Source organism: Oncorhynchus mykiss, chromosome 22 (assembly GCF_057628025.1).
Source record: "Oncorhynchus mykiss isolate SJ-2025 chromosome 22, ASM5762802v1, whole genome shotgun sequence".
Taxonomy (NCBI): domain Eukaryota; kingdom Metazoa; phylum Chordata; class Actinopteri; order Salmoniformes; family Salmonidae; genus Oncorhynchus; species Oncorhynchus mykiss.
Genome location: NC_143043.1, coordinates 20,643,000 through 20,654,091, shown reverse-complemented (window position 1 = coordinate 20,654,091; position 11,092 = coordinate 20,643,000). Strand labels below are relative to the sequence as shown.

General features: G+C 39.7%; 2 protein-coding genes across 3 annotated transcripts; both read right to left on the bottom strand.

Moving 5' to 3' along the window:
* LOC110501535 (protein FEV) lies at positions 1 to 5,860 on the bottom strand. Of its 2 annotated transcripts, none has more exons than XM_090215698.1 (3): positions 5,792 to 5,860; positions 3,209 to 3,280; positions 1 to 2,722 (listed from the first exon to the last, which is right to left on the bottom strand). In XM_090215698.1, exon 3 carries the CDS (start codon positions 2,661 to 2,663, stop codon positions 2,184 to 2,186), a length of 480 nt encoding a protein of 159 aa, XP_090071824.1. In that variant the 5' UTR covers positions 2,664 to 2,722; positions 3,209 to 3,280; positions 5,792 to 5,860; the 3' UTR covers positions 1 to 2,183. The 2 variants fall into 2 exon arrangements, with proteins under 2 accessions (XP_090071824.1, XP_021434854.1); XM_021579179.3 differs by lacking the exon at positions 5,792 to 5,860 and adding an exon at positions 3,759 to 4,638.
* A 2,074-nt stretch (positions 5,861 to 7,934) lies between these two features.
* On the bottom strand, positions 7,935 to 10,668 carry LOC110501534 (beta-crystallin A2). The gene is made up of 5 exons (XM_021579178.3): positions 10,516 to 10,668; positions 10,032 to 10,218; positions 9,106 to 9,247; positions 8,701 to 8,843; positions 7,935 to 8,459 (listed from the first exon to the last, which is right to left on the bottom strand). The coding sequence occupies exons 2-5, from the start codon at positions 10,187 to 10,189 to the stop codon at positions 8,312 to 8,314; spliced, it is 591 nt and encodes a 196-aa protein (XP_021434853.1). The 5' UTR covers positions 10,190 to 10,218; positions 10,516 to 10,668; the 3' UTR covers positions 7,935 to 8,311.
* Positions 10,669 to 11,092: the final 424 nt, after the last annotated feature.

The following is an 11,092-nucleotide window of genomic DNA, read 5'->3' as shown; positions in this document are numbered from 1 at the left end:
TTTTCATTTTATTTTTTTATTTTTTACATTACAGAGTATTTTGGGTTGTTTTTTGACAATGAAAAAAATGACAATTGAATCCATCATAATCCTACTTTGTAAAAAAACAAAATGTGGAAAAAGTCAAGGGGTGTGAATGCTTTCTGAAGGCACTGTAAATGTGTCCAATGACCTGATCCACAGCAATGAAGGTGAAAAAATATTTTGAAATAGCCCTACTTCATTTTTGTCTAGATTTAAAGTAACACAAAACGTTTCTCCCTCAAAACAGAATAGCACATGGAACAGTGGGTCATGTTTTTAAATGTAGATCATTTAAATGTAATATAAATGTTATGGAAACAGTATGACGCCGCGCCCCTGTGTGGCTTAAAATAATGTAGGCTTAATTATACGTCACCATAAGATCCTCAACCAAGCTGAGAGCGAAAGATCTGTTGCGCACTTGGAAAAATCATCTGCAAATTCTAATGAGGATAATGATGGTCTTGTGCACATTTTCATACATTCTGTGATAATTCTGCAAAAATAAAATGCATGTAAAATAACATGCTAAGTTCACAAAATGTCACAAATCTAGGCTACAATAGGCCTAATAGCATGCATGCCTAAACCTTAACAAATGACAATCAACCACTGTACAAATGACACTCGATGTATTCAATAACATGTTCATTTTATAGGCTACAGTAGGATAACAACAAGAGAACGATGAAGATGTAATGGAATAGGTACATGTGAAGAGTTTAATTCCAAAACGTTATATAGACCTACCCATTTTCAGAAATGTTGGTAAATTAGCTTTTATTGTTTAAACAAATTATGAAAGAGGTTAGTGGGTTTTTTCACTATATCTATCTAATCATGGAATGGGGTTGTTCAATGACAGATATGTATTTGTTTAAAATCTATCACTTGATGGTTTCATTTCAGAGACAAATAATTACGTGTTTTTCAAAATGCTACATATGCGCCTCACTCTCAGGGAAATAGGTAGTACTGCTAGGTTTTACAGAGTCAAATGTAACAAGTAACAAAAATGTGTATAAATAAATGTACAAATTATACATTTAGGGCACAACATACATATTTTTTAAATCAACTTTTTTTCATACAGTAATATGAGTTCTGTATGTAAACCAATTAGCCTACATTTTCCGTTTGACAGGATATGAACATTCCATTCCAGCTAAACAATGGATGTATAACATTTTGCAAAAAAAGTATAATAATCAAACACAAGAAAATCTGAGAACAGTACTATTTTACACATAAATTAAGGTACCCATAAGCAATCATTTCCGATGAAAAACACAAATGTGAAAAATTGGTGGATATAGCTTTTCGGAAAAATGTGCCTACAATTTCAAAGATCATTTCTAAGAGGTTTTAAGTGTTAATCGAACAATCTATGTATTCTTTTCCGTGCATAAAAATGTCGAATCTGTGTGTCAAATGTAAAAATAGGCTATAAAGAAAACGTAAGAAAACGAAAAGGAAACCCCTTTTGTTGTCGTAATCTAGTAGACACCTGCACTGCATTGTAAACTGCCTGTGTAGGCTACATCTACATAACGAAGGCTATTTAAAGTGACGATATATCTGTATCTCCATAATGTTTTTAGAGTCGCAGTAATATCTCTACATTGAAAATTACACTGCAAGCTTATTTGAGATCAAATCAGTATTTATATGCCGAATTAATAGCCACCTGGAGGCGCTAGAAGCCAGACAATCTCTTGCAGACACCAGGAATGCGTTCAGTAGGACGCAACGTTTTGCAACGTCCGGGTAGCGAAAACATGCATCTCTGACATGTAGAATAAGGAAATTACGCCTGGTCTATTTGTCGTATTTATATCTGCAACGTTCGAGAACGTTTTCTTAATGTTTTATCAACGAGAGAAACATAGGCAAGACAATGGTTCTTAATCTAGATTTTGTTTGATATAGGCTTCATATTTTTTTTTTTTTTAAAGCATGTGTTTAAATTTTAAACACTCCATAAATGATTCATGATTTTCCCATAGGCCCATTTATTGAGGATTTAAAAAAAAATGTTGGTCCACAAGAGGAAAAATCATAATTCAGCGACCTAATTTAAAAAGGCGCGCGCCTTCAGCTACCATTGTGAATTATGATTAGGCCTTTTTTGACAACGTTATTGGTAGAGTTAATATGAGTCAATTGTAGTGGTTATTGATGTTATTCAGGTTGTTGATGTTGTTGACGCAGCTGATGTGCGAGGCAGACACAGAACCAAACGGTCCCGGGGGTTGGAGGTTGTGACTGTGGTAGAGAGTCGGCGGCGACCCCGGCCAATAAGAGAATCCAGACGAACCGACGCCTGGACCAACCAGGTTTAGCTTTGAAATCCCTGAAAAGGGAATGGGGGCAAAATTACTCTGGAATTTATAAAGAGCTTGCTCTGTTGATGAGGGTTGACAAACCTGAGCCAACCCGTGAAAGTCGAACTTGTAAGCATATCGCTTCCCATGGACCTTTGTCATGATGTTTTTGTCATAGTAGTACCGCAATGCGCGGCTGAGTTTGTCGTAGTTCATGTTGGGCTTGCTTTTGCGCTCGCCCCATCGCCGGGCCACCTCATCTGGTTCAATTAGCTTGAATTCTCCATTCGTCCCTTCCCAGGCGATGCAGGACATGTTGGCGCTGTCTGACAGGAGTTCGAGGAGAAACTGCCATAGCTGAATCTGTCCACTGCCTAATCAAAATAACACATAATAGTACACATGTGTGACGGTGACAATACAGGAAAATAAGCATTCATCCTTTGATAGGCTATTTGAAAAATGTATTTAACTTTATTTCCAAAATAAGTGTACATTATTATGTCGATAACCTAGCAGTAGTTGGACAATAATTTGGTTCAATTTCCTCGATGTCTATGTTTTACAATTACAAAAGCAAGAAAGAAAACGATTTGTCAAAAAAAATGTGCCTAGTTCACAAACAACCCAATGACGTATTTATTGTCCACTCTTGTAGAACACTTTTTTAAGCGTGTTATCATTTTCTTTCATGTGATTAATTATCTCTAAATCAAATCAATGGCAGTGTTTCTATGGACGGTAGATGATTACAATTATTAAAAGGTAAACGCTTATATTAATTCTTAAAAATGCTCTGAATAACTATAATGTTGGGTTGGGATGCATATAATAAATACAAAATGTAAACAATTTCTTACCTTTTTGCACTCCTGTGTTTATGGGACTCCAGGATGCACCTTTGCTTTCTTTCAACAGATTTTCTGTTGGATCTGCAATAGACCGGTCAGTAACACAAATAAATATGTTATTAAACCAATATTATTTGAAAATATAGCATATATTAATGTAAAATAAGTTTTCATTGCAAAATGATGTTAAAATACAATGAAACATTAGAAAATTCTGCAAACTATATCCTTATTCCACTTTGAAATATCTATCTTCAGATTGAAAATATTATAAAAAGCCTTAAAAAGCTATGGTTTCATTTTATAATCTAGTCTCTAATGCTCGGTTTTCTAATATTTGTAGTTTTTTTCCTCCAAGCTTTACGGCTGAAGCCAGGAAACGCGTTCAGGAAAGAGGATATCCGATTTCCGACAAAAGAGGAGACAGGTTACAGATTGAAAAGGCAGAGCAATCGCTAGCTAGAAGCAGAATCACTACCGAAGGAATAAAGACGATTTCCCTCATCTGAATAGCCTATAAATAAATAATATTTTCAATGTCACGTACAAAAGCACGAACCTGAGAGATACATGTTAAACATAAGGTTTCCTCCGCAGTTCTGTCTCATTGTAGCTGTTGTTCAAGAAAGGGTTGGATTTCATTCGGGCAAAGATTTTTATTAAACTTTATCTCATAACTGTGATCTGGAATAAATGTGGGACAGATTGAAGTTTCCAGGCAACTGTCACAAACCCCATCTCGGAGACAATATTCAGACAGCAATTTCCTCTGGTGCATTGCTTTAATTAAAAGAGCAATTTGCCTCTGTCATCTCTCCCCGGTCTCCACAATAAAAAGATCCGAGAGAAATTCGGTCTTATCAATCCACCATCAGGGTTTAATAAAGTTTCCGCGTTAAGATCAGAGTTTCTATGGAGAATTGAAGTGTTTGACATGGAAAACCAGTTCAGATCCCCTCTCTTTTCCGCCTCTTTACCTCTTTGCAAACACAGAGGCCTATTTCATGTATGAAAATAATATTGACCTTAAAAACACGCCTCAATGCACCTGGGAAAACAAGAAAAATGTATCACCGACCTTATGTTTATAGGCATAAGGCTATATACAATCGGAGTGTAATGAGGCTAAATCTAAAACAATATCTTAAATTATGTTTATCGATGTAAAGCCACGAGAGAACAATTCTCTATTAATCAAAAGCAATCCTGCAAGGACGAGCGTCCAAGCTGCCTCCCAAGACCCCATCCATGATCCACAAAAGCCCATTAGCCTAATAATAGCATAACAATAACAACAATAGGCCTACAAATAATAATAACAACAATAGGCCTAGTAATAATAATATAAGGAATCCCAATCATACTCAGAGACATACCCATTATCATGAATATGCCTAATAATACAGAGGCTTCGTAAACTAATAAGAAATAATAATACGTATTTTTATAATAATGACAATGCATTTTCTTTATTAAGATTTTCCTTGAAATACAATAACTGTATCCATATAAACGTGGCCTAGTCCTAGCCTAAGGAATATGAAGAAAAATACACTGTGGGCAGATAACATTAATGAGATCAGCTGTGAAAATATGCAGTGAGTAAGTGTAATAAAAAGGGAATGACAGTATTTAAGGCAAACACTTTATTAGCTGTCATATGCCATGGACATGCAAAATGTACAGCAAATTGTAGATTTTGTAGACGTTTTATGATACTTTTACCAACTTCATAATACGTATTTCTAATCACAACACCGGACAATAATTAAATGCACATAATAAACACAACATATTACATTTCTTGTAAATCAACATGCATTGATGCAAATGTAATATTTTCACGAAAATGTGTTATCAAGTCATAGTTGTCTAGGGCAAAGATAACAGGAGCAAACGATATGAGACCAGAGAGTATGTATGTGACTGCTAAGCAAGGCTATTATATGACTCATGGAGTAGGCGATAATATTCCACGTCCCCACCACGCCTCTCTCTCCACGCGTTCCGCTGCTGCTGCTCTCAGAAGAGTTGTGTCTGGCGTCCCAGACTTGCTTTAGCTGCCTGAGTCTTTAAACAGGTCGCAGGCAACTTAAAACAAGCCTCGAATGCAAGATCATTTTCGAAAGGTTTGAATTAAATAGTATTGTCCCGTTCTGGTGTGTTCCAAGTTATAGTTCCAGTTTTGATGTCCTTATAGTGTCCTTATAGTTTCAAATGAATATTTGTCAATTCAAACAAACGATAGGCTCTAAAACTCTTCGAATCATAATTTGACACATGTGCGCATAAATCATATTGTCAGTGGTGGTAGTTATGCACGAATCTCAAATTAGGATTCCACCCTTCAATAACACTTTAGATAAAGTATATTGACTGTAAAGCAATCCCACAGAAATACCTATATAATTGTATACATCTGATTACAAAATGAGACCATTCCTATGTGCGCACAGTAAATCGATGGTGAGAAGCCAAGACAAGTGCAGTGCCTCCTGCATTTAAAATAATTCCCAACTCGTTCACAGGCAAAGAGAGTGCTAGGCTACCTAAAAACTATTTATATCTTCTCTTACTCATCGTTGGACTTACCAGTTTTTCGGGATTGAAACACAAGCAACACTGGCCTAACCTATTCCCCCACCATCCGAAACGACTGCCAAGCTCCTCTGCACTGTGCGGCCGTTTTAATCAGTCGGGATAGAAATGTGTATTTGGGAAAGGTGTGTATAGTTGAACATTTATTAAAAGATCCTGGACTGGGTGTGGGCCTGTGTCTTTTACCGGTCTGCGGTTCATGAGCAAGTCTCTGGGTGTGTAGGCTAACGCGGAATTGAATGTCCTGGACCTGAACTGTCAGACGACACAGCAAACAAACATTCAATAAGGATGTAGCAAGTGTGATTTAAAACGTAATCCGGTTCAAGAAAACATGCATATATTATACACAACTTGGCAAATGTGTTAGCCTTATCATGCAATGGCAGTCTCAACGATAGCCTGACCCTAACATAGCGGGGCTATCCCCCAATTTAAATAATTTATTTGGTCTTAAATTAGTTTGTCATGGCTGCAGTGGTCAGCACCTTGGACAACTCACATTGTCTGGCTGCATGTTAGTCGCCTTGGGCCAGGTTTGGAGAGAAGCCTACTTCATTTCAGATTAAGAGCCTTCTGCCTTCATTCATTCATATGGGCATTAATCATGGGCATTAATATGGAGTTGGTCCCCCCCCCCCCCCCTTTGCTGCTATAACAGCCTCCACTCTTCTGGGAAGTCTTTCCACTAGAAGTTGGAAAATAGCTGCGGGAACTTGCTTCCATTCAGCCACAAGAGCATTGGTGAGGTCGGGCACTGATGTTGGGCAATTAGGCCTGGCTCGCATTCTGCGTTCCAATTCATCCCAAAGGTGTTCGATGGGGTTGAGGTCAGGGCTCTGTGCAGGCCAGTCAAGTTCTTCCACACTGATCTAGACAAACCATTTTTGTATGGACCATGCTGTGTGCACAGGGGTATTGTCATGCTGAAACAGGAATGGCCCTTCCCCAAACTGTTGCCACAAAGTTGGAAGCACAGAATCGTTTAGAATGTCATTGTATGCTGTAGCATTACGGTTTCCCTTTACTGGAACTAATGGGCCTAGCCCAAACCCTGAAAAACAGCCCCAGACCATTATTCCTCCTTCACCAAACTTTACAGTTGGCACTATGCATTGGGGCAGGTAGCGTTCTCCTGGCATCTGCCAAGCCCAGATTCGTCTGTCGGACTGCCAGATGGTGAAGCGTGATTCATCGCTCCAGAGAATTTCCACTTCTTCAGAGTCCAATGGTGGTGAGCTTTACACCACTCAAACCTGCGCTTGGCATTGCTCGTGGTGATTTTAGGCTTATGTGCGGCTGCTTGGCCATGGAAACCCATTTCATGAAGCTCCCGGCGAACAGGTCTTCTACTGACGTTGATTCCAGAGGCATTTAGGAACTCAGTAGTGAGTGTTGCAACCAAGGACAGATTATTTTTATGTGCTCTTCAGGACTTGGCAATCCATTTCTGTGAGCTTGTGTGGCCTACCACACAAGCCGTTGTTGCTCCTACATGTTTCCACTTCACAATAACAGCACTTACAGTTGACTGAGGCAGCTCTAGCAGGGCAGACATTTGACGAACTGACTTGTTGGAAAGGTGGCATCCTATGAATGTGCCACATTGAATGTCACTGAGCGCTTTAGTATGGGACATTCTACTGCCTGTGTTTGTCTATGGAGATTGTATGGCTGTGTGCTCGTATTTTATACACCTGTCAGCAATGGGTGTGGCTGAAATAGCTGAATCCACTCATTTGAAGGGGTGTCTATATACTTTTGGGCGTGTAGTGTATGTTATTTCAAGGCTTAAGCACAGAAACATATTGTTTATTTCTTTGTTCTTTTTAAAAAACATATTTGAAAGGTATTTTCAAGTTTTATTGATAGCCTACCTTTAAGGCAGAGAGGGATATGTCAGAGAAAGTGAGTGTCGTAACTGGGGTTCGATCCATTGCCTCCAGGGGCATGTATGTGGCATATATTGTCGATTTCGTTTGGTAAAGTTTTATGGCTCTTTTGATTGTTGTCACAGTAAAAGAAAGGTGGTCCTTTGACGCCCCAGTTTAGCCCCCAACCCCTCTTTTTTTGTATAGGCTTCATGGTAGGCTACGACAAAACACAACATTGCAATAACAAATGGTGGAAACAATAGTGATCTCTTGCTTTTGTTTATTGGAAATAAGATACAATCTGACAAGAACAATATACATCCTATCCTAACAGAAAGGTGGTATTTACCCTGGTTTATGTATTGATGTATTTGTCAGGTCATGAAATGCCTTTGTGATTCACTTGTGTTGGAGTATACACAGCTAGCCGCTGTGGCAATGGGTTGGTAAGACTCTACCACGGGCTTTTAAACAGCTAGATAGCTAGCAATATGTCCTGATCAAGAGTCCGTTTTTTTTATAAGCAAGGAATTGCCACAAGCACTCTGTTTCCGTAGTTTGAATAAAGCCTTTATTGCCTATTTTTAATATATGTCATGGTCAGTACATGGTAGCCGCTGGAGGATAGTGTCAAGTGGACTTAGTGCTGGATTCTGCGGATAGACTGGACCTGGTTGGTGTGAGCCTGGGTGCTGTACTCATTGTAGTGTCTGTACTCTCCCTGGTGTCTGTCTCTCTCCAGGATGTACTGGTAGCCACGGTAACCGGGGAACTGATAGGCCACCCAGCTGTGAAGAGAAGGGCACATGTTTTTCACTTGATCATTTTTCTAATGGGACTCTTATCACACAAACTATATGAGGCTGCTATGTAGGTAACATGTGACCGGGTGCAGTCCTAAGCTGTTATGAAATGTACAAAACCAATCATCTTGGGTGGTTATGTCTTTGTCAATGTAGTCTACGTATCAGAGCCTAGAGTGTTTGTAACGGCAGCATACATAGGTTACAGGAATAAGAAAAGACTCACGCTCCGGAGTTGACTTTAATTGAGGGCACCTCCTTGCTGCACCAGCCCATAGCCTGTAGAGAGGGGTAGTCATCGCACATCTCGAACTTGCGCCCCTGGAAGTCTTCACACTCGTACAGAGTCACCTTGCTGTCACTGTGGTTCTGTTGATAGAGGTGCAGGAGCCTTGATTCGTTTTCATATGGCCTCATCATATTTTAGAGATTTTGGGGAAAATCCAAAACGGATGGATTTGAGAATTGTGGTATGATTGTACCATGATCAATTATAAACACAAGCATCATATGTGAATATATTAACCTTAACCTAAAACATTACTACTATTACTGTGCTTCATTCCGAAATATGCTTCAGATGGGCGCTTTTCTTTATCCTTGAAATTACATTTGTGTGGGAGGAACTTACAGCACACTTAATAGGTCTGAAGGAAAGCATGTGCTCGGTCCTGTAACTGCTGTTTCCGCTCCAAGCCTCGTAACGGGGGTAGTCTCCCTTCTCAAGGATGAACTGCTGGCCCTGGAACTCAGGGTACTCAAAACCCACCCAGCTAAACGACAGGCAGGGGGAAAGAGGGAATGAGAAAGAAAGAGAGAAAGAGAGAAAGAGAGAAAATGGAGTGCCAGGTTAGTTAACAAAAGTGTAACGCCCCATGGCACAGAGCGCTGTGTTGATTACGGGACAAAGGGCCAAAGCAAACACCACATGCTGCGCCTTTGGACCATTATCAGATCGCCAGTCAGCCGCTTGAACAGAACACAAGGCCGGCAGCTGGGACTCAATGGAGATTACAACAGTAGTCTACTTTGACTGACTGACAGAAACAAAACAACGAGCTACATTTAAGGTTAATAACGCGCACAAATCGATTATCTCATGTATTGCGTTCAGCTATAACATTTGGTCCAAACCATGTAAAAATTATACATAAACTATATTGCACACAGATTGCCCAAATCAGGCTATCAAGTGTTGAGTGGACATGATAATGATAACTAAATGTAGCATTGTCATACCAAGCTTTGCTTATCAACTGAGGGCAGGTTCACAACAGTACAGTACAACTGCAATGTAGAATATAATATATATATATATATAATATATCAAGTATATTTTAGCTTCTGAGAGGAACTAAGGCTAGAAATGAATGTTACAATGACCATATTTCTCACTTTCTACTCAAACACAACCTATGAGCTAAAAATCCTCAATACCATTGATTGACCAAACAACAACCATGGATTTAATATAGTAATACTACATTACTACTCTACCAGTAATGTAGTACAGCTCCTCTGTTTTAGGCTGGTGTAGACATCCAAAGAGAGACTTACGGTCCGTTCTCGACCTTGATGGAGCGGATCTTTTGGAATCCCCTCTCCATGATGTTCTGACACTCCAGCAGGAACTCACAACGCTTTCCCTGGAAGTTCTCCTCCTCCCAGACAGTGATCTTGAACTGGCCCATCTGCTCCATCTGCTGAGTGTTCATGGCTGCTACTTCCACCGTGAGGTTGCTCTCTACCAAAGGGGACAAGGAAGACCAGAGATGAGGAAACTAGGCTAAAATGGAGAGCTTCACTCTGGGTTCTCTGGTAGCTAGCTATACATGAAAGTGAACATTGATTCCTGAGCAAGGTGCGAAGCACCAAACAACTCATGTTGAATGAGTTGAGCTCTCAGTTTGCACTGGGGAAATATCAGATACAAATATCAAATATATATCTCCCATACTGGATGTAATCAATCCCACTGGTTGGCACGCCGATGCACAGGAATCAGATGTTCACATTCTACCTAGGTAGTGTGAATACTTACAGAGAGTACTGAGGTGGAACAGATCCAGTGTAACAATGTCGAGTCCTAGGCCCTCACTTCTGTTTTTATACTACCAAGCCCCTCGTTTACTGCCGCTTTCACACAAGCCTTGCATACTCAGCAGCGGCAGGCTGAAAGCGTGCATTAGTCCACACCATTGTGGAGGCTCCAGAGGCCTATTGTGAGAAGCTTAGATCCACTGACTCATCAAAATTGCACCCAGAGCCTGTGCCTGCCTGATGAACCGGCCACAATAGCAACACACTGACACGACAGTTTGATTGGAAATTGGGGATAATGGCAGAATTCTTGGAGATTAACCCCAGAGGTGGGTACAAGGGCACCAATGTGTGGTTACCTCTACCCATGACACCGTACAGCACCCAACATGGCACCACTGTCATCTCTCATTGGAAACAAAATGAGAAACAGACAGATTTTCTTTTCAGGAATAATTCATATTCTTTCATGTTGGATCATGTTTATACTTCATATGGTTGAAAGAAAGCATTTTAAATGTATAACCCTTTTGATAACTATTGTTGTTCATGCTAAATCTATTCTCGTCATATTAATT